At 41.6% G+C, this 27,884-nt stretch overlaps 2 protein-coding genes across 2 annotated transcripts; one reads left to right on the top strand and one right to left on the bottom strand.

Annotated features, from left to right (window-relative positions):
- Positions 1–2,255: 2,255 nt before the first annotated feature.
- ggt5b (gamma-glutamyltransferase 5b) lies at positions 2,256–10,489 on the top strand. The gene is made up of 12 exons (XM_024380669.2): positions 2,256–2,520; positions 5,754–5,881; positions 5,999–6,094; positions 6,376–6,571; positions 7,288–7,448; positions 7,615–7,761; positions 7,889–8,019; positions 8,105–8,289; positions 8,504–8,595; positions 8,733–8,845; positions 9,011–9,121; positions 9,472–10,489. The coding sequence occupies exons 1-12, from the start codon at positions 2,342–2,344 to the stop codon at positions 9,616–9,618; spliced, it is 1,686 nt and encodes a 561-aa protein (XP_024236437.1). The 5' UTR covers positions 2,256–2,341; the 3' UTR covers positions 9,619–10,489.
- Positions 10,490–12,885: 2,396 nt separating this feature from the next.
- On the bottom strand, positions 12,886–27,288 carry ggt1b (gamma-glutamyltransferase 1b). The gene is made up of 13 exons (XM_024380671.2): positions 27,192–27,288; positions 18,818–18,988; positions 18,328–18,458; positions 18,089–18,178; positions 17,739–17,931; positions 17,398–17,558; positions 17,118–17,267; positions 15,903–16,039; positions 14,700–14,887; positions 14,485–14,612; positions 14,250–14,365; positions 14,025–14,138; positions 12,886–13,939 (listed from the first exon to the last, which is right to left on the bottom strand). Exons 2-13 carry the CDS (start codon positions 18,982–18,984, stop codon positions 13,793–13,795), a joined length of 1,722 nt encoding a protein of 573 aa, XP_024236439.1. The 5' UTR covers positions 18,985–18,988; positions 27,192–27,288; the 3' UTR covers positions 12,886–13,792.
- Positions 27,289–27,884: the final 596 nt, after the last annotated feature.

Raw genomic sequence — 27,884 nt, 5'->3', positions numbered from 1 at the left:
AAACACTTGCAGAAATGAGGGCTACGAAGTATACTGAATGCAGGTGCTTCGACACAGGTGTGATTCCTGAGGTAATTAAGCAATTAACATCCCATCATGCTTAGGGTCATGTATAAAAATGCTGGGCAGGCCAATGCTTTGGCTACCATGGCTGTGCCCCCATAGGATGACAACGAACCCATCCACAGGGCACGAGTGGGCACTGAATGGTTTGATGAGCACGAAAAGATCATAGCCCAAGGCCGACTCAGTCAGCAGTTCTCAACCCAATTGAACCCTTGTGGGAGGTTCTGGAGCTGCGCCAGACATATCGTTTTCTACCACCATCAGAATGGAAGAATGGTGTCGCATCCCGCCAATAGAGTTCCAGACAATTGTAGAATCTATGCCAAGGTGCACTGAAGTTGTTCTGGCTAGTGGTGGCCCAACTCCCTATTAAAGGTCCAATGCAGACATTTTTATCTCAATATCATAATTTCTTGATAACAATTAAGAACCTTACTATGATTGTTTTCAATTAAAATGGTCAAAAAGAAACAAACATAGCTTCTTTGCAAAATGCAATTTCTCCAGCAATAATGTTTCTAGGACTGTCTGGGAGTGGTCTGGGAGAGGGGCCTAATGGAAGGGATATGTGACCTGAAAACTAGTTGTTATTGGCAGAGAGGTGATCTATTAACTTATACAAAAAACCCACCCAGACAAACAAGCTGAAATGTCAGGCAGTCTTTTAAAACGGCTCTTACCCTAAAAGTGCATTATCACAATTTCCCAATTTCACTTTATTAATTCCAACCTCATAGTGTGGAATATATATCTATAAAACTTCAAGACACTTTATGTTGATGCGTCCTTTATTTTGGCAGTTTGCCACCACTAGCCAGAACAACTTCAGTGCGCCTTGGCATAGATTCTACAATTGTCTGGAACTCTATTGGCGGGATGCGACACCATTCTTCCGTGAGAATTTCAATAATTTGGTGTTTTGTTGATGGTGGTAGAAAACGATATGTCTGGCGCAGCTCCAGAATCTCCCACAAGGGTTCAATTGGGTTGAGAACTGCTGACTGAGTCAGCCTTGGCATATGATCTTTTCATGCTCATCAAACCATTCAGTGCCCACTCGTGCCCTGTGGATGGGTTCGTTGTCATCCTATGGGGGCACAGCCATGGTAGCCAAAGCATTGGCCTGCCCAGCATTTTTATACATGACCTTAAGCATGATGGGATGTTAATTGCTTATTAATTCACTCAGTAATCACACCTGTGTCGAAGCACCTGCATTCAGATTGCTCAGCTTGGCCGTGTCGCCAGCTCTAGGAAGAGTCTCGGTGGTTCCAAACTTCTTCGATCTTTGCAGCATTCCACCAATCCGGCCTTTATGGTAGAGTGGCCAAACGGAAGCCACTCCTCAGTAACCCCAACCCAACTCCAGTGAGTGTACTTGGCTCCAATAAGCATAATTTACTCAATATTAGTAGTTAGGAAATAGTTGACATCATTAGAAAAAAATATATTATCCTCTTTTCTACCGTTGGTAAATAAATCAAATGTCGTTTATGCTGTTGTTGCTAGCGATATTCATATATATAATGTAATGAAACAGGCAGGCAGCAGGTCTCGAACCCTCGACCTTCTAGCCCTAGGTCCGGCGCGCTATCGACTGTGCCGCAAAAGCATGCTCGTGCGGCAGAGTCGATTTCCGCGCTTATAAACCCTGGGTCGTTACACTACTCCCTCCTTCCAAAGAGCGCGTCCTCGCGCTAGCTTGCGACTTTACGTCTTACAGGAACGCGCTCACCGGCCAAGCACACGCACTGTCGTGGATGCAAGGTCCGATCACTTCTGACACCAATGTAATGAAACAGGCAGGGAGCAGGTCTCGCATCCTCGACCTTCTAGCCCGAGGTCCGGCGCGCTATGACTGTGCCCCAAAAGCATGCTCGTGCGGCAGAGTCGATTTCCGCGCTTATAAACCCAGGGTCGTTACACTAATATATGTATTTATTAATTTTTTCGTGGACCCCCTGCAGTGCTTCCGTCTGCGGACCCCGGGTTGAACACCCTGGTTTAAAACATGGATGAAGATAAGCCTATGAAATTTATAATATGCCTCATTCCCTATAATGTCATGTAATATCTGACGTCTCAAGGGAATACCATAATTACTTTAACTTCTTGAGGACTGATTTCTTCTTTTTTTTACGCGTGGGGGAGGGGATTTGGTGCATAAATAGGAGGGCTCATTGGCTACTGTACCACGCGCTCCTGTGACGGGACTATACAATACCATTCTCCGCTGGGCAGAAAGTGCTCTTGGAAAAGTTTTACTCCTGAAAGTATGGCCAGATATAAGCCCTGGCAGTTTGGTTGCTGTCTCTGTATTGGTTTATTGGGTGCTATAATATCCATTTGTCTCTGCATAGCCTTCGATGTATTTATCCACCGAGGATGCTCGGAGGACACCTTCAAGAACGCGGCGGTTTCTGCGGACTCTCAACTTTGCTCAGAGATTGGCAGGTGAAGTAGAGTACGGTTGCTTTGCTTAGTTAGATACGCTCTTAGAAAAAAAGGGTTCCAAAACGGTTCTTCAGCTGTCCCCATTGGATAATCATTTTTGGTTTCAAGTAGAACCGATTTTGGTTCCAGGTAGAACTCTTTTGGTTTCCATGTAGAACCCTTTCCACAGAGTACTACATGGAACCAAAAATTGTTATTCAAAAGGTTATCCTATGGGGACAGCTGAAAGCACCTTTTTTTTCTAAGAAGGTACAGCTTGTGAGGTACATCTTATTTGAAGTTTTCACTGTTATCAATAGGTGTTTGGTCTAAACAGGTGTTTGATGGTTCGGTAAAATGGCTCAACTGGTCTCTTTAGGCTACAGGTTCAAGCCATGTGCCTTATCCTGTACTGTACAACATAAATGGAAATGTCAATATTGCAGGGATACTCAATCTTTACTGCAGGCATTAGAATATCTGTAGACTATTTTTTTTCAACCAAGCCAAGGTGCAGTGAGATATAAAATGTAGACTAGTGAACTGTAAACGGATTAAGAGATTTGATAGTCTGTCATGGAGATTATGGTCTGAAGAACATTTCTTTGAATTGCATTGAGCCCAAGTGACTTGATTCAACTGTGACTGATCAGATCTATAGCTTTACTTGTATTACAAAAAAAACAAATCAAGTCTGCCAGTCAACGGCAATGTCTGTAAATTCAGAAAATGTCCTACAATAAACATTTGTTATGTTTTTGTGACTTTTCCCATGTATTTTAAGCACACGGACATGTTTTGTGTATTTAATGGCTTGAGCTTTACATTCCTTCGATATAATCCCTAACTTTGCATTACCATTTTGTTAATGTGAGGGCTACCATGACCTTAAATAAGTAGCATCAAATCAAGCTTCAAGTCAGCTCCTCAAGCAACAGAAAATATTCAGCTTTTTTAGCTGAACAGGTAGTGGTAGAGCACAAAACACGCTTTTCTGTGTAGAAGGTCATAATATGTCCCCTATTGGCGAGATGCATCCAGCGAGCAAATAATTACAGGAAAGGAAAAATGAAGTGAGGAAAGTGCGCTAGGAAAGGTGGAAAGGAGCTATGACAGGAAAGTAGATAAGGAAAGGGAGGAAAAGGAAGCTTTAAAAGAAAGGAGATAAGGAAAGAGAGTTGGGGAACGAGGAGAGGAAAGGGAGGCTGGGAAGTTGAAAAAGTTAGATCCCATGCTTTAAAACGCTCTGGATAAATTATGTAAATGAGTTCTCATGTATGTGATAGGGATTAACCACAGCCAGTAAATGGCGATATTATAGGTTATAGTGACAGGATGCTGCGGGGCTGCAGCTAGATACTATTACGATCGGCTGCAAAAGTTGTCGCTCTTCAGCAAATCCATTTCCTTCTTCAGTTGTGTGAAACTATCTTTATCCTTCGCAAACAATGAGACATGAAGACACTCTAGGGGTACAGATTACCCAACATGCACCACCTGACTGGAGGAGAGAGGATGTAAGGACTGTTATAGTTGGACATACTTCTGTTTGGTGGGACATTTGCACTGAATGTATATGTATAAACCAAACAAGCTGTGTGATGACACCATGGCCTCAGATCCTCATACTGTCCTCTTTATTGTTGTTTAACAAAGAGAGGAAATGAGAAAGGACATAAGGCTTTTAATACCTGAGTCATAATATTTTTATGACCCTATTTTAATGACCCGGAAAAGTCCCGCCAGACATCAATGAGGGGTCCTGGCTTTCATCTGGATTCACTTGGTCAGTCTTTATCATGGAAAGAACCAGTGTTCTTATTGTTCTGTATGTTCAGTGTAGATGTAGGATCTGTTTCACCAGTGAGCCCATGCCAAAAAGGATGTTCCATTAACAGGAAATGGCGAGACAACAGTAGAAACAGATAGAATTGCAGTGAATGCTTCACTCTGTGTTCTTAGACTGAGGAGAAAAGTCTTCAAAAGTTTTGAATTCTACTCCCATAGAGAGAGGTTATATAGGCATATTCGATTATTTTACTGGGTCCTCTTTGCTTTCTATCTGAAAGATCTTTTTTTTCTTCATTCAATGACCCCCAGGCAAATTCATCAGTTGGCAAATGTTTGTCATCCTCAGTGATTATGACCATCTTTAATGTAACCCTGATCAAACCTCTGATTTAAAATATCCATATGTAAAAAAAAAAACTCCTCAAGCGACCAAAGTGAAAACAAGGACCCATATAAAAGTAACGTGTTAGATATGATGAGTGGTATTCAGAAATAGTTGGTTTCCTCTGTTAGCTGTGCTCTGGGGGTTGAGACATGGTGCATGGCCCAAACTTGCCTCCTGGCATGGGATTTGTCATTCTGACTTTCTCTTGAACATAACATAACTTAAGTTTCAGTGAAATTACTCAACTACAGGAAGCTGTGAAGAGCGTGTGTGTGCGTGTAGCCTGTGTTCACACAGTCAGTGTTACCCTGTCAAGTATTGTTTATAGTGGAGCATTGAAGTTATACTGTAATGCAGGGTATCCCAAACTCTGTCCTCAGGACCCCAAGCGGTGCATGTTTTGGTTTTTGCCCTAACACTACATAGCTAATCAACTAATCATCAAGCTTTGATCATTTAAATCAACTGTGCAGTGCGTAGTGGAAATTCTAACCAATAAGAAGAGACTTTGTTATTTCTTCAAACAATCATACTTACAACATTGATTAATTATAGCAATAATGGAGCTGGTCAACGAACCACCCCATAGGTGATTAGTTTAGAACCCGATGATACAGGAAATGCTGATGTGTTATATACTAGACCTAAAAATGCTACGTCATGGCTCGTTCCACCCCTCCCCAGCAGACCAGGGCATCGTAAGCTACCTTGTTTTCTTCTTGTGGCTGTGTGTATCGGGTGTGTGAGGTCATAGCGCACAAACAAGTGATAACATTAGTTCTGTTGCTCCTCTCTGTTCAAGCCAGCATCTGTTCACCTCATATCTCCACACAGAGTCAAAGTGGAAAAATGCCTGCTCCTTCTTACAAGACAGTGGAAATTTACAGCGCATGTGCATAACAAAGTTAACCATTAAGAAATATGAAATTCATTACATTGTCTCTGCTAAACAAGCTTAAAGAGGTTATATAGGATTTTTCCCCTTACAAGTGTTAGGGCAAAATCCAAAACATGCACCCCTTGGGGTCCTGAGGACCGAGTTTGGGAAAAGCTGCTGTAATATGTGCTGTGTTTCCAGAGACATACTGCTAGAAGGAGGGTCGGCAGTAGATGGGGCCATTGCAGCTCTGTTGTGCACCTCACTGGTCAACCCTCAGAGCATGGGCCTGGGAGGAGGCTCTATATTTACAGTTAGGGATACATTTGGTGAGTCTGTTCTTTACTGTTCTTTGCTTCTGTGTTACTGTACCGTGTAGGGTTTAGACAATAATGTTTGTGGTGGAATTGTGTGACCTCTACATCTCTTTATCAATCTATTCTCAGGTAAGGTGAAAACCTTCAGTTCGAGAGAGACTGTCCCACAGTTATTCAAAGCTGACCTGCTGAAGGGCTGTCCCACATCTGTCACATTTATCACAGGTAGGTAGACTTGCCAATCGGTGGAGGAATGAATGAATGGCTTGATGGAAGGATCAGTATTCAGTATAAATATGTAAACATTGCATGACAACAACTGATTCAAATTACTCCAAGACCACTAAAGTAGAAATGTCTTTTAGTCTTTCTTACATCAAATGTGAACAAACCACAAGCCCATTTCTGTAACCCTTTAATATTGCTCTCTGTCCTGGAGTGTGGCATCACATGTCTCTTCTCGCTTTTGTGCTTTACGCCTCTTCTGACTCTGTGGCCCCTGGTAGGTAGTCAATGGATTGGCGTTCCTGGAGAGTTGCGTGGGTATGAAGTGGTTCACAGACAGTATGGGAAGCTGCCCTGGGCCAGGCTGTTTGAGCCCACCATTAGACTGGCCAGAGAGGGATTCCCTCTGCCGCCCTTCCTGGGACGCCTCCTTAACTTACCAATCATAGAAAACCTGGTGAAAGCAACATCACTCTGGTAGTACAACATCTCACACTGACACACAGGAACTCAAATGTGTTCCATTTGTTTTCATTCTAACTGTACTCCTTCCTAAAACAGGCATTTTCCCAAATTTAAAAGTCAAAGTGCATGTATCTCAGTCAGAGAAGTCCAGATATCCTGCCAGATATCCTGTCCTATTACCCTAGCAATGAAGCTAATAATAAACTTGCTCTGCTGTAGTCTTTATCTGTTGGCTCAGACCAAGTTCTCATCCGTACGGTTGTGCAGTACTATACACAGACAGACTGCAGAGGCTTTCCTAAAGCCCAGCCCTGGGATTAACATCAAAGGGGGTTGTCTCCCCTCAGCTCCCCGCTCTCCTCCCCTCTCTCCTCCTCTTACAGAACAGAAGTCTAAGCAGTAGCACAAGATCTGCATAGAGAAAGTGCCCTTGGCACCCCGGCAGATGGACAGGGGGATTCACATATACTCAGGGATAATTTGAGATGCTAATGAGTTTCCACAAGCTGCTTAGGAAGGGAGATATTTATGAAATTAGGTGGTAAACAGAGATGTAATGTTTGTTGGCGGTAGCTACTTCTCTGTTCTATCTCTGTAATCCAGTGAAGTCGCTTAACATCCAAGTAATAGGCTATGGCATTGGCTACATGTGCATGTTTATGTTTGTTCTATTGTCTTTTTCCAGTTTATGGTTGCTATGGTATAATGAATGCATTCCCCTCTTCCAGTGAGGTGTTCTGCAACAAGAACAAAACGGTGCTGGGCATGGGGGACATATTGAAGTTCCCTAAGCTGGCGGAAACCATGGAAACCATTGCAGAACAAGGAGCAGATGCCTTTTATACCGGCCAAATTGGACTTGACTTGATCCAAGATGTAAAAGCAGCAGGTGGGTGAGGTTTGTATGTGTAAATGAGAGAGAGAGAGAGAGAGAGAGAGAAGGAAGGAACAAATTATATCCCCCAAAAATGTATATGAAAACTCCAGCTTGTTATGTTTTTTTTGTCTGGATTGCTCACATGGATAGACATACTTTGTTCCCCATTATATTTTAGGTGGGACCCTAACCATGGAGGATCTGAAGTCATTCCAAGTCAGAGTGGAAGATGCCTGGACTGTTCCTCTGGGAGATTACCAGATGCACATCCCTCCACCTCCAGCAGGGGGAGCCATGCTTGCCTTTATTCTCAACATCATGAAAGGTGCATGATCAAATACTTTCTCAAGTCTTTCAACTCAAATCATCATGGTAGCTCATCATTGAACAGTTCCAAAATGTCCCTTCATCGAGTAGTAGAGATTTGAATGGCTGTTTGTGACCTTTCCCAGGGTTTCATTTCACCCCCAGGTCCATGGAGGGGGACCAGAAGGTCCTAACCTATCACTGCTACATTGAGGCAGCTAAATTTGCTACCGGACAGAGGAGACACGTCCGCGATCCTGTCTTCAACCCTAAAAAAGTAAGGATCTGAGAAGAACTGCCTCTCTTTAAGTGTATTCTGTACTTTTCACCCACTAATTTGTGAAATATTTTTTTTCATGTAGGATGCATCGTATATGGTGGACTCAGATTTTGCTGATCGGATCAGGTTATTGATCAGTAAAAACCGTACCTATAGCAACTCCTACTACAACATCACACCTTCCCCTGACCGCTTTGGGACCACACACGTGTCAGTCCTGGCTGAAGATGGATCTGCAGTCTCTGTCACAAGCACCATCAACCAAATGTGAACGTCTACCCTCGCTGAGATAGAGAACATTACAGAACAGTAGCTACATCCCTCTAAATAGAACACTGTCTACTGTATTAGAACACAATCTCCTTCTAAATATGAATAGGAGGACAGTCCTGACGGCAAACGAACCAGCTAACACTGCAGCTTTTGGAGTTGTGTACTCTTCACTTGGCTAACAAAACAGTCTTTCTTTCTCTCCTCACAGTTTTGGTGCAGCGATTTACTCTCCTAGAACAGGCATCATCCTTAACAATGAGCTGGCGGACTTCTGTTTTAGAGCAGAGAGAGTCAGTGCAGGTAGATTACATGTTTTTAAATGAATGTATCACTTAGGCCTACCTGTCTAAGCTCTAACTGGTCTTCATGGGGTGACATCTTATTATATAAGCCTATGGGTGATATCTGTGTATATGATTATATCTCATTTCTCACAGGTGAACAACCTCCCTCTTCAATGGCTCCAGCTATACTGAGCTCCAGCTCTGGAAAGAATACCCTTGTAATTGGGGGATCTGGGGGCAGCATGATCACCACCGCCATGGCCCTGGTGAGTCTAGATTACATTTCTACCAGTTTTACAAGTCTGACTGTTCCTTCTCAACCCATTACCTTCTGAAAAACTGAGAAAGGGATCCATAGGGCCTCATCAAATCCATCCATCTCGCTCTCTCTCTCTCTCTCTCTTGCTCTCTTTCTTTCTCTCTCCTTTCAGTCAATCATGAACCACCTTTGGTTGGGGATGAGTTTGAAAGAGGCCATTGCTGCTCCTGTAGTGTTTGTTGACGGCAACAACAACGTGAACTTTGAGCCTGCCTTTGATAAGGTAATTCCCATGTTCGTATCCTCTCAGTAAACCAATGAAAATGACAGCCAAGGTCACTGCAATTGACTGCCTGAGAGGAGTGACCATTTGTGAAATGTAATGAACTTGTATGTCAGCCCTGTATTAAAGAACATAAATGGTTAAAGAAAAGTTTGATAAATAAAAACAGATACCAATTTCAAGAAACATTCTCTCTGCAATATTAAGCTGATCCACCTCTAAAAAATTTTTTTTTTTAAATGTACACTGAGTAAGTGTTGCTTCATCGCAATCAAACCATAACGTGGAATAGGTAAGGATTGCGAGTGGTGCTTGTTTTACCCTAACTAACTGTCTGTCTGTGCTTTCAGTCTGTGATAGAGGCCCTAAAGGTAATTGGACACAGAGTGTCAGACTACCCATACTTCTTCAACGTGGTCAATGCTGTGGCCAAGGAGGACAAATGCATCACAGCCGTGTCCGACGGAAGAAAGCAGGGCAAAGCTGCTGGCTACTGACCAATAGAAAACTAGGACATTAAGAGGTTCCCGGAACCAGGTGTTCCCTTACTCAGGTCTACAGCCAAATAGTGGGCCTCAGGACACTGCAGTAGATCCAAGGGGGATCATCATTTTAGTGAGATGTATTTTTATAGTTCATTTATCTTTATATACTAAACCAAAAGTCCAAGAGCCTTATTCTAAACCAACAGTCCAAGAGCCTTAAGAAGAATCAAATGTGCCTCTTGACATAATAGTTTGGGCTTTTTTGGGGGGCCTCTCACTTTGGCACTCAAATGGATGGAGTTTCACATTTTACAAAGTACATACAGTACATATTTGTTCTTGAGGACTTACTGCACAGTACACATACAGTATAGTGAGGTCCTGAAGGAACTGACATGGGAACAGAAGGTCAGTACTGCCTGTCAGCCTGTGGTATCATGGGGCTCTTGCTGTGACCACAAGGACCTGTCAGATTCAGGCAGAACGTGTAACAACACAATCCTCCAAGTTCATTTATTAGTCCTTCTCTGGAGTGTAGTAGCAATACTCTGAGACTCACACATTCATTAAGATAAAACAGGCTTTCTGCAGCCCCCTTTCACAATACATTGTAATAGAATCAACATCTGAAATAGCAAGTAAATCGGTTAGAGGGGCTGAATGAATTCTGGTGCGATAGTGATAGTGTGCAATCTTGCAAAAGCTTTAATGGCACGTATTACCAAAATGTGAAAAGTAATGAGCACTGATGTTGATACTGTGAGAGTACTGTGATAGCTTTTTATGTATTTCATTGACCTCACCAGGGCCTGTTGTCACAAATGTACAGATTTATATAGGTCCCCTCCAGGTCTATTAAAACTTCAACCAGTGGTAACTTTCAGCATGTAGTGTCTGAAATGAATACTAATTAGTTCAGTTTTTTCTGTTTGCCCTAAAAGAGGTGAGAACAGCCCCCCCCAACAGAGACAAAGGCAATAGTAATGAGATGTGTTTCAATAGTGGAGCTTATGAATGAGTAATGATCTCCGAAGTGGATCCTCCCAGGCGCTAGATGTGAATTATGAAAACATGCAAATCTGCTACCCAGTGTTAGGTGCTGGTGTCTGGTGTTCATGTGGGATCATTTGGAGTAAAGGAGCTCAGTCTTTGGTATGTGGCAGAGTGTTTCATCAGGTTTAGCTGAATGATAGTGAGGCTCTCGTGAATCAGACCATCTCGAACACTCGTGGAAATGCTTGACTAAAGCCTTAATCAACTCTCCAATACAGCATATTCTCTGTCCAGGGCATGCCAAAGCTGTAAAATAGTTGTTAAAAGCTTTGCCTCATAGTTTTGTCTCTTTTGTATCCTGCTCTCCAAAGGTTTAAGTGCTTTATGGTCCTTTCCCTCCAATAATACAGTGAGAGATGTGGTATGACCCTGTCAGAGGAGACAGTATTGTTAAAGTCATGTCATGAGCGTTTACTGAACTCTTGTTGGTGGGAAATGATTGTTAAAGTCATAAACTGTAGCTCTGCAGCACTTTGCCCTGTTGTCCATAGTACGTCACATAGACTATGTCCAAAACATGACGCTAAAGACGATAGACACAGGTTCAATATTTTCTGACAGACCTTGTCCCCTTTTGTTTGCTATATTTGGTCATAGAGTATATGGTCTATGCTACACATTCACTATATCCCTGATATGGTGCCACTGAGAATAGTTTCAGGTTTGGTTTACATTAGTTTTCTTGTTATCCTCTATGCTATTATGACATAATGGTTTTATGTTTACTGTCCAAATAACATGCGTCAAGTAAACGCATGCAATATATTGGTTTTTTAAGTGTGGGGGAAAAGTTATGTAACACTTAGCCTTACAAGATAAAAAAATGATCATCTATAAATATGTTGTCATGGTATAGGCAATGTGATGCAGAAACGTTGGTGGTTTAGCAAATAGATTTCTGGTAGCTTATACAGTGCTTTTGGAAAGTATTCAGACCCCTTGACTTTTTCCACATTTCTTAACATAACAGCCTTGTTTAAAATGTATTAAATTGTTTTTTCCCCCCATCAATCTACACACAATTTAGAAATGTTTGCAAATGTAAAAACTCAAATATCTCATTCGCATAAGTATTCAGTCCCTTTACTCACTACTTTGTTGATGCTCCTTTGGCAGCGATTACAGCCTTGAGTCTTCTTGGGTATGATGCTACAGTACAAGCTTTGGAACACCTGTATTTCTCCCATTCTTCTTTGCAGATCCTCTCAAGCTCTGTTAGGTTGGATGGGGAGTGTCACTGCGCAGCTATTGTCAGGTCTCTCCAGAGATGTTCGATCGGGTTCAAGTCCAGGCTCTGGCAGGGCCACTCAGGGACATTCAGAGACTTATTCCAAAACCACATTGTCTTGGCTGTGTGCTTAGTGTCGTTGTCCAGTTGTAAGGTGAACATTCGCAACAGTCTGAGCGCTCTGGAGCAGGTTTTCATCAAGGATCTCTCTGTACTTTGCTCTGTTCATCTTTCCCTCCATCCTGACTAGTCTCCCAGTCCCTACCGCTGAAAAATATCCCCACAGTATGATGCTGCCACCAACATGCTTCAGCATAGGGATGGTACCAGATTTCCTCCAGATGTGACGCTTGGTATTCAGACCATAGAGTTCAATCTTGGTTTCATCAGACCAGAGAATCTTGTTTCTCAAGGTCTGAGAGTCCTTTCGGTGACTTTTGGCAAACTCCAAGTGCTGCCATGTGCCTTTTACTGAGGAGTGGCTTCCGTCTGGACACTACCATAAAGGCCTGATTGGTGGAGTGCTGCAGAGATAGTTGTCCTTCTGGAAGGTTCTCCCATATCCACAGAGGAACTCTGGAGCTCTGTCAGTGACCATTGGGTTCTTGGTAATCTCCCTGACCAACGCCTTTCTCCCCTGATTGCTCAGCTCTAGGAAAAGTATTGGTGGTTCCAAACTTCTTCCATTTAAGAATGATTGAGGCCACTGTGTTCTTGGGGACCTTCAATGCTGCAGAAATGTTTTGGGACCCTTCCCCAGATCTATACCTCATCACAATCCTGTCTCGGAGCTCTACGGACAATTCCTTCAACCTCATGGCTTTGTTTTTGCTCTGACATGCACTGTCAGCTGTGGGACCTTTTATATAGACAGGTGTGTGAATTTACCACAGATGGACTCCAATCAAGTTGTAGAAACATCTCAAGGATGATAAATGGAAACAGGATGCACCTGAACTCAATTTCGAGTCTCATAGCAAAGGGTCTGAATACTTATGTAAATATGGTATTTCTGTTGCTTAAAATATATAATCCATTTTAGAATAAGGCTGTGGGCGAATCTATTTATTAGTATAGCCTACATGGTGTATTTTACCAACATAAATTAACAAATGGCAAACAAACATTGCACTTTGCAGTCGTATCATGAGAACAATTGAACCATGAAGTAAGCCCTCTATTTTAAACTTTGTTTCTATCTTCCTGTGTTTTCATTGCTGGTCAATGCTTATAAGATTGTTGCAGTCTTGTTAACATTACATCATAAAACTGTTATATGGGTATGGCTTGTGAATTATTTATCTTGAACCAATAACATGTTTTCTCAAAAGCAACACAAATAATATATTTTTTTACAGAATATAATATTTGGTTTAAGGCAAACAGTGATTATAATAATATATTATCTCAAAATGAAAATTCTGACTGAAAATCCATGAAAGATTGCAGTGAAAGAAAAACATTGATATAGTGTTGGCACAGTTACTTTGAATAAGAAAGGACTAAGGTCATACTGTAGGTCTTTGCTGAGATGACAGGAATCTGAATGTTTTTCTCTTGGTTTGTAATATAGTCTATAGAGTAGGGCCAGGACGATACCAGTATCGCGAAGCGGATTAACTTCTTCAGGAAAACAGCCCTAATGTTGGAAACAAATATCATTATGTTGTCATCCAGAGTCCGATGTATATGTTTTCTATCTACAGCACACAATATTTTACATACAGTACAGCAGGTTTGTAAAGGACCAAAGAGAGATCTGCTTCGTGTATTAATTTTTGCCATGGAAAAATTATTGTAGAGGTGGCTTTCATCTGAATCAGAAGCCCAATCAGCCAGTCTGTCTGTGGGAGCAGAGGTGTGTGGTTTGCCTCAGTTCGTGGGAGCAGGGGTCTGTGGTTGGTCTCAGTACCCAGCAGCGTAGCCCCATTTCCTGGGGTCGGATTCAGCATGGAGCCGGTCTCCCTGGCGCACCACTGCCTGAACCACAGCCCCTGTGGCTGTCAGGAACTCTGTCTCATGGTTCTTCAAAGCCAGACCTGCCATCACCATCTGTAAGGAAAGCTTACTCATTGTGACATTCCTTTTTATGCACTGTAGAGTATGTGAATTCACTGTCGTCAATCTTCTAACCCACCTCGTCAAACCCGGGCTCTCCCAGTGTGGTGTTAGGACTCAGCTGGTTGTGGATTCTAGGATCTGCCACAGCTTTCTTCAGGTCGTAGTTAAAGTACAGCGTGTTGAGAATCACCTGCAGAATGAACAGCCAACAATTCAGTCACAGACGACAACTTGGTAGAATGCAAAGAAAGTATTGGAGTACTTTCACACAGCAATGAAAGGGCATTGTAGCCTGATGTACCGTGGCAGTTGCCGTGGTGATCTTTGTTCCTCCTGAGCCCCCCACCACCATCTTGACATTGTTGCTCCTCTTGTCAAAGAGAATGGCTGGACACATGGAAGACAAGGGCCTCTTACCTGGGGAGAGATAACAAGGCAGTTAGGCCCATCCTTACCCACCACCAAGTACCAATTTCTGCTATTAGAGCCGGGTGGTGAACGGAAAAGTGTGGCGTCTGTACAGATGTAGCCCTTACCTGGTCTGATGAAGTTGTTTGGTGAAGGAGGCACTCCAAAGCCATTGGTGATGAGAGGGGAGCTGAAGTCATCCATCTCATTGTTGAGGAGGATTCCTGTAGATTGTGACATGACTTTGGAGCCAAAACTAAGGAGGAAATAGAAAAGAATGATAATGAGGACTAGCTCCAGTTCATTTTTCTAATCAAATGTTTAACTGGGACATGATTCCTACAATTGATTGATGGTGCTGGTGGCTGCCACAGCACTCCCGTCCTCTGCCACCACAGACAGATGTGCTGTCCCGTGGTTCTCGGGGACAAAGTACTCTGGCTCATAGTAGTTCATGTGATGGGTGGTATCATCTGTAATCTTCTGACGGAGGGCATCGGCAAAGTAGTCTGAGGTCATGTTGCGGATGAGCTGAAGAGGCGAGGGGCCAAGAGAATGAGTCTCAAATGAATGCCCAATAATAAAACTAACCATTTAGAACAGTCTAGAATGATGAAGCTGTACTGGTTTGCATTTACAGAAATTCCAACATAGCACCTGTACAAATAGTCTCTTGGTAGACAGAAGTTCATTTCAATCAATAATCCAATCAACTCTCTTATATGAGCATATTTAATAAAAGGGCTTACCAAGAAAACAGGATTTCAATGTTGCTTCATCTATGATCAGGCTATTAGCTGGCCAAATGTAGGCTACATTAGAAGTGCAATACTGTTAATGTAACCATGTGTTAGTGTGGGTTTTCAGTGAATTCATGTAAATCATGAAGCTCATCTGTATTTCCTTTGGTGCAGGAATAGGGGTTAAACTATGATTTTTCATTGTCCTCGTTTCCATAATGTCGCCATGATTGTTTGTGTCTCTCTGCCTCTGTTTTCACGGACACCCAAATATCACCTTTGTTTATTTTGATATGGGCCTATTAATCAACGAGACACCTGATATTTGTTACTATTATTCTGTGTTATTATTCGCCATTGACACTGTTATTGTTTAATTTCACATGGTTGTGTCTCAATAGGCCACTCGGCTAAAAATAGGAGTTGAGTGCAATTGTTGGGTCAGTCACCTGTAACTGCTCATCCAATGGATTAAAGCTGAGAAAAACAAATCCCTGCCTTTTTTGTTGAGTGCTCCAACTCCTTTCTACTTTGAATTAGTCCTTCTGTAAGTTTTTCTTGGCAAGCCCTTTTGTTGGATTTTTTGACATTGTTACCAAGCATCCCTCTTACCTTTATTTATTTGCTGTAGCTCGGAGGCCTACCTGAAATAATATCCATATTAACTGTCTCCAATGAACATGAACTTATTGACCCATGACATTCCAACACATACAGTACTATGAGCCGTTGATTGAATATAATCAGTAAGTGATTGAGAGTACTAATTGAATATAAACTCTGGGGAAGATGGGGGTGAGACTTACATCAGAGATGCTGAGGAAGTTTGGATCTCCCAGCATGCTTCGCTTGGCGTAAGCAAATCGGAAGGCCTCAACCATGCGGTGGTACGTGAGGATCTTCTTCTCAGTGCTGGAGACACTGTCTGAGGTCAAGTTGTATCCTGAAAACAGTAACCAGTTCAACCATAGCCACCATCTTTACATTTATTAAACAATAATAGAGTACGTTCAATTTGATCAGGTGAAGTTGACATTCAAAGGGTTTTACTCTCGATATAAAAGTTCTGTTCATTCTGTTTCCCTATTCCAGACTCTCAGTGTTAGAACTGTTTTAGCTCACAGCCATAGAGGAAGAGAGGATGGGAAAAAACGAAAGAGAACTGTAACCAAATGGAATTGTTTGATGAATTTCAGCTGACAGGCAGTAGCAGAAGTCATGGTGAACTGTCAGGATGAAGGGCTTGAGCGGGCCCTGGCATGCCAGTGTTATGTGATTCCCCCACCACTCGTCTGTGTCCAATTAGAGGTAAATTGGTCAGATTAGTGTTTTGCGGTAGAGGCAGAGAGCCACTGTAAGTGGGGCGGCCAGGCAGAGGAGCCACAGGAAGAGACGGTTTAGTTTAATTAGATAGTTTAAATACTCTGGAATAAAGTTTCCATCTAATCCCCTGACAGACACTGTCATATTATATAGCTACTGTACTGGGAACCAGCAGAGAGAGGGAGTCTGGAGGAAGTACTCTATTGACTAGATATCCAATAGACAACGGGCATTATGTGAACCTGAAACAAAGCTGGGGATGAGAAGGGGAGATGTATTTTTACACCCCAATTACTGGTCAGTCAGCAGCACCACCACTGAACAGAAGGTGGTTATCTATCTGAATATGCATGGTCAAGAGAGAGAGACATGGAGCATACAGTAACGGGATGAGATAGACCAGGGCTGCTGTAATGGTAATGAACAGTTCAGCATCATTTTCCGCAGTTAACAGTGCTGACGGAGCACCAGGCCTGCAGAGCAGAGTGCCTCGGGTGTGATGGCTCAGAAAACAATTATCTTTGGTTCTTAATTACTCCTATCTGGAGCAGCTGACACATCTATAATACATTTGTACTGTAGCACGAGAGTGACAGGCTGTCCAAATGTGACTCAAATATTTTTCCAAACCTCCTTAAATAGAACAGCCACAGTTTGATGTTGAATTACAACTCTGTGTCATCAGGTTGAAGACTTACCATCCAGGATGTTGAGTATGAGGGATAGGACAGGGCCACTGGCTGGGGCGTTGGGCACATACATGATGTACTCCCCCACATTAGAATTGAGAGGACTCTCATCCAAAAAAGGCTTGTAGTTCTTTAGGTCATCCAGTGTGATGATACCATCTGAAAAACATACCGGTAAACAGACAATAAGACACTGTTTCTGTTAAGATGTTCAGCCAGCAGACCCTGAATGAAATTCAATCAAAATTGCGGTTTGTTAATATTTGGTAGATATAAGGGAGAAGCCAACCTGCTGACTGAATGTCCCTCACAAGGTTCTCTGCCAGTGGGCCCTCGTAAAAAGCATTAGGCCCCTCATTTGCTATTGTTTCATAGGTGTCAGCAAGTTTAGTAAAGGTGATGGTGTCGTTTTCCTTCAGGATGGCACCATTTTTGTCACAAAACACCTCACTTAAAGAGAGACCAAAAACAGAGATGTCAGAGACAACATATGAGACACTGAGCTCTCATGTTTGGGAATAAGGGCAAAAATCATCTTAAAAGAGGAGTCTCCTCATGTGAATATTTGACCCTCTGTACAGTCACTCAGATCACCACTCCATATTATGTCTCCCTTCTAGGCATTCTTACCATAAAGCTGTGTCACTAGTGATGGTTTTTCTGTTCTTGGAGATAGCAGTGGCCAATGCCCTGCCCAAAGGAAAGCCCTTCCGTGCCAACTGGATTGCAGGCTGGAACAGCTCTCTCCATGGCAATTTTCCATGGCGATCGTGTGCCAGCTCGTACCCACGGATCTCCCCTGGTATGGCGATGGACAACCCTCCTGCCAAACGTTACTGCCAAACATTACTGCCAAACGTTCCTGTACAACTCTTATCTCTGTATCTTTGACTCTTATCGCAAGGCCATCACTCATTGTAAACATACGCCTTTCAACCATTTTCTGGTGTTTCTGGTGTAGGTAACTGGTAAAACATTACCTTTCTTGGCTAACTGAGTGCTATTCCCAAACATGTCCTCTGTCGCGGTGGCGGGAGCCGTCTCCCTGGAATCAATGGTCTCTACCTTTCCTTTGAAGGAAGTCAAAATCATCTTTTGAACATCACACCAAGGTTTTACATTTCCTGTTTTTAGTTCAGGCGTCATTGTTGGAATTGTTGACATCAATAAAGATAAATATGGTGTAGTTTTAAGTCAAGGATTAGGGCTCCGACTGTACCAGTTTTGGCATCATAGATAGTGAAGAAGAGTCCTCCACCAATGCCCATGCTGTGGGCGTTCATCAGCCCAACACACAGCAAGGCAGCAATAGATGCATCCACTGCAGAGCCACCTTTTTGCAATGTGTCTCTGAGATTTACAGACACACCCACGCAGAAAAAAGTGTATATTCAGTGGCCCTAATTTGCATACAAATGCACTAGTTCATAAAAAAAACAGCAGGCAGTTTACACAGACAAAATGAATTATCATGACAAAATGGGAAGGATTTGAGATGACGGATGAACATAAATAGACTCAGAAGCAGGAGCATATTTGTATGTTCAGACCAAGAAAAACTTATTAGGCCTGCTTGGAACAGCATGCTTTGAAACCGGTATCTTTTTGTCTGGATGTCTACAAAAACATTTCAATGAGTCGTTTGTTGGTGTGGAAATGTATGAGACTGGTACTGTATATACTGTATGTGTTTGAGTGAGAGTTCTTACCTGCCGATTTCTGAGCATGGGCCAGCATCAGCTGCCACGGCAGCCCTGGAGTAGGAATGGTCATTTGAGGTCGACCTGCTCCCCAGCCCAAAGAACACACCCACGAAGGTGCTCACGGCAGCCACCAGCAGCACCACCAGACCCACCACTATGGACTTATGGACCATCTTTCTGTCAGGGAAACACAGGACATCATATTACAGTCAATCTCAAATGAAGGGAGTTATATAAACACATAGAAACACCCCCACACAAAAGTACTCTCAAAATTGCAAAACACATGAGCAAATGCAAAAGACAGTGCATCACAATTGTGCAGTGTGAGTTGTTGGTCAATTCTTACATTCTGTTCAGATATGAAACCATGCCATTACTACTCACCTCACTCCTCACTGACACAAATGACTGATGACTGGCTAAAATTCATTTATAATAATACGATTGTGGTAGCTTTTTTGTTGGACTTCAGTGCAGCTTTTGATATTACTGATAATAACCTATTGCTGAAAACACTTAAGTGTTATGGATTTACATCCTCTGCCTTATCATGGATTGAGAGTTAACTATCTAACAGAGCACATAGGGTTTTCGTTAATGGAAGCCTCTAATGCAATTACAGTTGATTGTGGTGTACCGCATGGCAGCAGGCTTGGGCCATTATTGTTTTTCTGTTTTTACTAATGACTTTCCGCTGACCTTGAATAAAGCCAGTGTGTCTATGTACACTGACAACTTAACAGCATACATGTCGGCTGCAACATTAAAATAAATAACTGACACCCTTAACATAGAGCTCCAGTCAGTTTTAGAATGGGTAACTAGCAATAGGCTGGTGCTAAATATATTTCAAAAAGCAACATTTTTGAAACAAATCACTCACTCAAACCTAAACCTCTAGATATATATCTAGATATATTATTGAATAATGTGGTGATTGAGCAAGTTGAGGAGACTAAACTGCTGGGTGTAACCCTAGATAACAAGATGTCATATAGACTCAATGGTTGCTAAAATGAAAAGAGATCTGTCCATGATAAGGCTCGCTTTGCTTTCTTCACATCTCAGTCAACCTATTTGTGTCGCACCTGGCCTACTGCCCAGTTGTATGGTCAGGTGTGGCAAAGAAGGACATATGCAAACTGCAGTTGATCCAGAACAGAGCAGCAGGTATTGCACTTAGATGTAGTAACATGAGATCGAATGTCAGTAACATGCATGTCAATCTCTCCTGGCTCAAAGTTGAGGAGAGATTGACTGCATCACTTTTGCTCTTTGTGCGAGGTGTTGATATGTTGAAGGCACCGATCTGTCTGTTCAAGTAGTTGGCACACAGTTCAGACACTCATCTGTACCACACAAAACATGCAACCAGAGGTCTCTTCAAAGACCCCAGGTCCAGAACAGAGACTGGAAAACGCACAGTATTAAATAAAGCCATGACTACATGAAACTCTCTGCCACCTGAGATAATTCAAGCAAGCATTAAAACCAGATTCAAAAACAGATAAAATAACTCCCCATCAGTACGATGGGGACCGTGAAGAGACACAGATACTTTTATGTATTTTGTGTTCTATTATGTATTATAATAATGTGTGATACTTGGTTCTCTCACCTGGCTCTCTTGAGATGGGAGCATCTGCTAAATGACTAAATTGTGATGTAAATGTAGTGCAATGTACAGTCATCTATTTCATTTGTTTTGTTTTGAGTTCTGTTTGCCTCGGCAGCAGCTAATTAGAGATCCTAATAAATAGTACTAATACTACTACTACTCAACAGTGTCCTAACCTTATCTAGAGAGTAAACACAATAGTACTCCTTTCAGTATATCAACCCAACACGATACACTTTTCCCCTAACTACACTGAACAAAAATATAAACGCAGCATGTAAAGTGTTGGTCCCATGTATCATGATCTGAAATAAAAGATGCTATAAATGTTCAATGCACAAATGTATTTACATCCCTGTTAGTGAGCATTTCTCCTTTACCAACATAATCCATCTACCTGACAGGTGTGGTATATCAAGAAGCTTATTAAACAGCATGATCATTACACAGGAGCACCTTGTGCCAGGAACAATAAAAGGCCACTCTAAAATGTGCAGTTTTATAACACAACACAATGCCACAGATGTCTCAAGTTTTGAGGGAGTGTGTAATTGGCATGCTGACTGCAGGAATGTCCACCAGATCTGTTGCCAGAGAATTTAATGTTAATTTCTATACCATAAGCCGCATCTAACGTAATTTAGAGAATTTGGCAGCACGTCCAACTGGCCTCAAAAACGCATACCAATTGTAACCATGCCACCCCAGAACTTCCACATCTGGCTTCTTCACATGCAGGATCGTCTGAGACCAGCCAACCGGACAGCTGATGAACCAGAGGAGTATTTATGTCTGTAATAAAGCCCTTTTGTTGGAAAACAATAATTCTGACTGGCCGAGCCTGGTTTCCCAGTGGGTGAGCCTGGCCCCCAAGTGGGTGGGCCTATGCTCTCCCAGGCCCACACATGGATGTGCCTCTGTCCATTCATGAAAAAACACTAGATTAGGGCCTATTTAATCTATTTAAATTGTCTCTAAATGGGGATCATACTTAAGTACCATTTTTTCCACCTGTGGGTTATGGGATATTGTTTATGTTTTGAGTTAGTGTTGTAGTCACGGTTTGTTGGTTGTTAGTTTATTGTTTATTGTTTTGTCTTTGCTAAAGTTTCACTTCTTTAACAAATTATGTGGAACTCATCGTGATATGCGTTTATATTTTGTTCAGCATAATTTATTTTGTTGAAATCTGATACTGGGTTTACACAGGCATCCCAACTCTGATTTCTTTGCCTAAATATTTGCAAAAGATCTGACCTGATTGGTCAGAAGACCAATTATTGGCAAAATATCTGAATTTGTCAGCCTGTGTAAACCAGGTCCATTTACTGAGGGCAAGGTTCACTTGACTAAAGAATGTAATAAAAAGAGGCATTTAAAAAAAAACAGGCATAAATATTTTATAAAATGTGATTCTGACCTTGGGGCAATGCTAATAACAAGCTTTGACATGTTGCGATGAGAAAGTTAAACATATTTATATTAAACAGTCACACAGATGTGCCATTGGTGAGACGGTAGTCTCTACCTTTTGAAAAGGAAGGTTGTTTTTGAAAAAAAAAGTTTTAATCTAGCTGGTTGGAAATTTAAATTCAGATAAGAGCGTTTTGATGTACTTAATGAGAATTTTCCAGAGCTTTTTTAAATGTATTTTTATTTAACCTCTCTAGCGCAGGCATTCTGCTAGCGGAACCCCTCCACAACATTCTGCTGAAAAGGCAGCATGCGAAATTCAAAAATATGTTTTTTAAATATGTAACTTTCACACATTAACAAGTCCAGTACAGCAAATGAAAAATGAACATCTTGTTTATCTACCCATTGTGTCCGATTTAAAAAATGCTTTACAGCGAAAGCACAAAATATGATTATGTTAGGTCATAGCCAAGTCAAAAAAACAAACAGCCATTTTTTCCAGCCAAAGAGATGAGTCACAAAAAGCAGAAATATAGATCAAATGAATCACTAACCTTTGATGATCTTCATCAGATGACACTCATAGGACATCATGTTACACAATACATGTATGTTTTGTTCGATAATGTGCATATTTATATCCAAAACCTCAGTTTACATTGGTGCCTTACGTGCAGTAATGTTTTGATTCCAAAACATTCGGTGATTTTGCAGAAATACTCATAATAAACATTGTTAAAAGATACAACTGTTATTCACAGAATTAAAGATAGACTTCTTCTTAATGCAACCACTGTGTCAGATTTCAAAAAAACTTTACGGAAAAAGCACAACCTGAGGACGGCGCTCAGAACCCAAAACAACCAGAGGAATATCCGCCATTTTGGAGTCAACAGAAGTTAGAAACAACACCATAAATATTCACTTACCTTTGATGATCTTCATCAGAAGGCACTCCCAGGAATCCCAGTTTGACAAGAAATGACTGATTTGTTCCATAAAGTTCCATAAAGTCCTTAATTTATGTCCAAATAGCCACTTGTTGTTAGCGTGTTCAGCCCAGTAATCCATCTTCATGAGGCGCAGGCACTTCGTCCAGACAAAAACTCGAAAAGTTCCGTTACAGTCCTTTAGAAACATATCAAACGATGTATGGAATCAATCTTTAGGATGTTTTTAACATAAAACATCAATAATGTTACAACCGGAGAATTCCTTTGTCTGAAGAAAAGCACTGGAAAGAGAGGTAACTCTGTCGGGAGTGCGAGTCATGAGACCAAGGCCAAGGCCAGACCACTGACTCAAAGAGGTCTCATGAGCCCCTCCTTTATAGTAGAATCCTCATTCAAGTGGCTAAAGACGGTTGACATCTAGTGGAAGCCGTAGGAAGTGCAATTTTGTCCATATCTCAATGTGGTTCTAAAACTATTTTAGGTAGGCCAAGCTTTGAAAAACTTTTTCTCAGGTTTGAAAAAATAATTCTCAGGTTTTTGCTCTGTTCTGTTATACTCACAGACATCATTCAAATAGTTTTAGAAACTTCAGAGTGTTTTCTATCCAATACTAATAATAATATGCATATATTAGCATCTGGGACAGAGTAGGAGGCAGTTCACTCTGGGCTCGCTATTCATCCAAAAGTGGAAATGCTGCCCCCTATCCCAAAAGAGTTGTGGAAGTAAGTAAGTCAGTTAAGAACAAATTCTTATTTACAACGATGGCCTAGGAACAGTGGGTTAATTTCCTTGTTCTGGGGCAGAACAACATATTTTTACCTTGTCAGCTCAGGGATTCGATCTAGCAACCTTTCAGTTACTGGCCCAACACTCTAGCCACTAGGCTACCTGCCACCACAGCTTGCACTGTACTGTATAGATATTGGACAAATAGTGCATTCGGAAAGTATTCAGACCCTTCCCTTAATCCATATTTTGTTACGTTACAGCCTAATTCTAAAATTGATTAAATATTTTTTTCCCTCATCAATCTACACACAATACCCCATAATCACAAAGCGAAAATTGTATTATTCATTTTTTATACAGTAATTACACAAATATTCAGACACTGTGCTATGAGACTTGAAATTGAGCTCATGTGCATCCTGTTTCCATTGGTCATCCTTGAGATGTTTCTACAACTTGATTGGAGTCCACCTGTGGTAAATTCAATTGATTGGACATGATTTGGAAAGGCACACACCTGTCTTTATAAGGTCCCACAGTTGACAGTGCACGCCAGAGCAAAAAAACAAGTTATGAGGTTGAAGGAATTGACCGTAGAGCTCCGAGACAGGATTGTGTTGAGGCACAGATCTGGGGAAGGGTACCAAAAAATGTCTGAAGCATTGAAATGTCCCCAAGAACACAGTGGCCTCAATCATTCTTAGTTTGGAACCACCAAGACTCTTCCTATATCTGGCTGTCCGGCCAAACTGAGCAAACAGTTGAGAAGAGCCTTCGTCAGGGAGGTGACCAAGAACCCGATGGTCACCCTGACAGGGCTCCAGAGTTCCTCTGTGGATATGGGAGAACATTCCAGGAGGACAACCATCACTGCAGCACTCCACCAATCAGGCCTTTATGGTACAGTGTCCAGACAGAAGCCACTCCTCAGTAAAAGGCACATGACAGCCTGCTTGGAGTTTGCCAAAAGGACTCTCAGACCATGATAAACAAGATTCTCAAGTCTGATGACACCAAGATTGAACTATTTTTCCTCACTGCCAAGTGTCACATCTGGAGGAAACCTGGCACCATCCCTAAGGTGAAGCTTGGTGGTGGTAGAATCATGATGTGGTAATGTTTACCAGAGGAAGGGACTAGGAGTCTAGTCAGGATCGAGGTAAAGATAAACGAAGCAAAGTAGAGAGATCCTTGATTAAAAACTGCTCCAGAGCACTCAGGACCTCAGACTGGGGCGAAGGTTCACCTTCCAACAGGACAACGACACTAAGCACACAGACAAGACAACGCAGGAGTGGCTTCAGAACAAGTCTCTGAATGTCTTTGAGGGACCCAGCCAGAGCCCGGACTTGAACCCGAACGCTCCCGATGCAACCTGACAGAGCTTGAGAGGATCTGCAAATAAGAATGGGAGAACCTCCCCAAATACAGGTGTGCCAATCTTGTAGCATCATACCCAAGAAGACTCTAGGCTGTAATCGCTGCCAAAGGTGCTTCAACAAAGTACTGAGTAAAGGGTCTGAATACTTATGTAAATGTTATTTTTTTAATTTTAATTTTTTTAACATTTGCCACCATTGCTAAAAACCCCGTGTTTTCATTTGTCATTATGGGTTATTGTGTAGATTGAAAAGGGGGAAAACAATTTAATCAATTTCAGAATAAGGCTGTAACGTAACAAAATGTGGAAAAAGTCAAGGGGTCTGAATAATTTTGGAATGCACTGTACAGTACTGCATAGAGCTGCAACAATTTCTTGACGGCAGCAACTTCGTGATTTTAGGAATCTTTACTTTAGAATCCGAAACCATCTCCAAATGAATTTCCTGGTGTTCCATAAGTCAAGATCTTATAGTCCCCCTTTGATGCTCTTTCCATGACGAAGACTGACCAGGTGAAAGCTATGATCCCTTATTGATTTCGCTTGTTAAATCCACTTCAAACACTGCAGATGAAGGGGACGAGACAGATTAAAGAAGTATTTTCAAACCTTGAGACAATTGAGACATGGATTGTGTATGTGTGTCATTCAGAGGGTGAAAAAGATGTAAGCACCTTTGATGAACAGGGTATGGTAGTAGGTGCCAGGCACACCGGTTTGATTGTGTCAAGAACTGCAACGCTTCGGGGGTTTTCAATCTCAACAGTTTCCCATGTGCATCTAGAATGGTCCACCGTCCAAAGGACATCCAGGCAACTTGACACAACTGTGGGAAGTATTGAAGTCAACATGGGCCAGCATCCCCGTGGAACGCTTTCGACACCTTGAGACTTCATGCCCCGACAAATTGAGGAAGGTGTTTTGTACACTTTGTGTAAGTAATAACAGCAGAGCGAATAAGTAGGCCAAATTAAAATGGGGAAAAAACAGGCACTCTTCAAGTGTGATTATTTCAAATCAACCAGTTATAACCCACACTGTACAAGACTTTTTTTTTAAATAAGAAAAGCTTTGTTCTGTGCCCATTCAGTAACACATCTATTTTTTTGGTGTGGTTTATTGTGTTTCTCTTTGTGTTTGAAGAAGCACTTTTGATTGCGAATAAAAAATGTTTTATTGATTTATATTATTTGAATTAGCAGCATATGATAAGCAACATGTGATAAGCATTTTTCTTTATTTTTTTATTTTTAAGCAACATGTAATAATCAACATTTTATGGGGAATGTCTGTGTCTGTGTTGAATACAGAGCAGATTTGATACTTTAACAACAACAGTCGATGAAAATGATCTGCTCTTTATCGCTGTGTCACATTCATCGGTAGATACTAGCACCAGGTGTAGGTGAGTTACTGTTGAATGTAGAATGATAAATTCACATACAGACACATCTCAGCTTCAGTGGGCAACAGTGAACAGTCACCCACGCACCAAACTGCCCATTTAGTGTTGCCAAAAGATATGACCCGTTCTAGCTGACCATAACTCTCTCACCATTTCACATGATCACAACTCACATACACAACCCCCATCGTTAAATACTGTCATCTGCAATGCTTTAAATAACATAGAAACAACATTTTCAAACCCTTTTTATTTGACAAATGTCATATCATAAGCTACCAATTACCCATCATTGTTAAGGAAGAATATTTCCACTGAGATGCAGACTTTTTACAAAGACTGACTGACACTATTAGCTATTTAGTTAAGGACATTTGGTAAATATATAGACACTGAATCATTTATTGACTTGACTGTTTCCCAGTAACAGAGAGACCTGTTAATTGTTAGAAAAGCGTGGATGTGTTGCCTGCATCAAACCCTACCTCACTGCAGAACTGTAGCTACAATATATGTGAGCACACTGTAATGCAGCACATCCCTCTCTGTGAAGCTCATGCTGCCTGCAGCCAACAAAATTAAACCAGCAACACAAAAGACTGGAATTTCTCAGCCAGATAATACCTCCCTTCAGTGCTATGTATTTACTGCCATGCAAATTCCTCAGCCTTCAAAGCAACAGCGTTCAACGCGTGTAACATCTCTGGACACTTCCTTTAGCTCATGTAGCACAGGTGCAGTTGATGAAAATACACAAACCAATCAGACTGAGTTATTCCCTGTCCTCACTCTTTATAGCATTTTTGTTGTTGTTGTTGCCACGATTGAGCCGTCCATCACCCAAATAGTAAAAGATCAGATCCTTCTCTTACCTTGGTGTCTCTCAGGCCTCTGGAACAGACAGACTGGTTGCCAGTGGGTTTCTCACAGTCCTCTGAGCAAGTTTGAGCAGTACATAGCACCATGTAGGCAATAGCTCTCAATGTGTAACTATTACAATGCCATTAAACATTAACCTACGCCTCCATAAAAGCACCTCATCGGTGGTACTGTGGCAAAAGCAGACAGGAACATTCAGAAAACATAAAAATAAGACCCACCTCTCTTATGAGGGAATTCATTTACAAATTAACATCAACATAAAACCATCTATGATGCCGTTTTGTTGCCCCAGATACTGGATATCTGACCAATAGGACAAATTGTCTCTTTAACAAATAGACTGCTCTTGTGCTTGGCTACACACATGAAAGATTAACCACATGAAGCAAAATGGTTGTTGGAGATGAATTCAAACAGGTTAACTGCCATGATTTGAATGTTTAATGTGCTTCTAGAAGCTCTATCTTTTAGCACATTACCAATGCAGCATTCTACCACATGAAAAGGTATAGCAGTGTGGTACACTGCCTGTAGATCTCTTCTCTTTGTAGTCTTTTCTGAGAACAACACAGCTGGATTGGTTTTAATGTTTAAGTTCAATGGGTGGAACAAAGGTTGAGATGGTATAAAAATCTTTAATAACACTCCTATATTGCTGAGTTTTATAGATTCTTCATTTTTTA

This window comes from Oncorhynchus tshawytscha, linkage group LG20 (assembly GCF_018296145.1).
Source record: "Oncorhynchus tshawytscha isolate Ot180627B linkage group LG20, Otsh_v2.0, whole genome shotgun sequence".
NCBI lineage: Eukaryota > Metazoa > Chordata > Actinopteri > Salmoniformes > Salmonidae > Oncorhynchus > Oncorhynchus tshawytscha.
Note: the sequence above shows the minus strand (reverse complement) of the source record. Positions and strands in the feature narration are given on the sequence as shown.

Excerpts from the sequence above, each read along its gene's own strand:
- ggt5b (XM_024380669.2), top strand. The coding sequence starts at position 2,342 with ATGGCCAGATATAAGCCCTGGCAGTTTGGTTGCTGTCTCTGTATTGGT. Across the intron at positions 5,882-5,998 it reads TACAGTTAGGGATACATTTG|GTAAGGTGAAAACCTTCAGT; the intron begins GTGAGTCTGTTC and ends ATCTATTCTCAG. Across the intron at positions 6,572-7,287 it reads GTGAAAGCAACATCACTCTG|TGAGGTGTTCTGCAACAAGA; the intron begins GTAGTACAACAT and ends CCCCTCTTCCAG.
- ggt1b (XM_024380671.2), bottom strand. The coding sequence starts at position 18,984 with ATGGTCCATAAGTCCATAGTGGTGGGTCTGGTGGTGCTGCTGGTGGCT. Across the intron at positions 14,613-14,699 it reads ACCAGCACCATCAATCAATT|TTTTGGCTCCAAAGTCATGT; the intron begins GTAGGAATCATG and ends TTTCCTCCTTAG. Across the intron at positions 13,940-14,024 it reads GAGAGCCCGGGTTTGACGAG|ATGGTGATGGCAGGTCTGGC; the intron begins GTGGGTTAGAAG and ends CTTTCCTTACAG.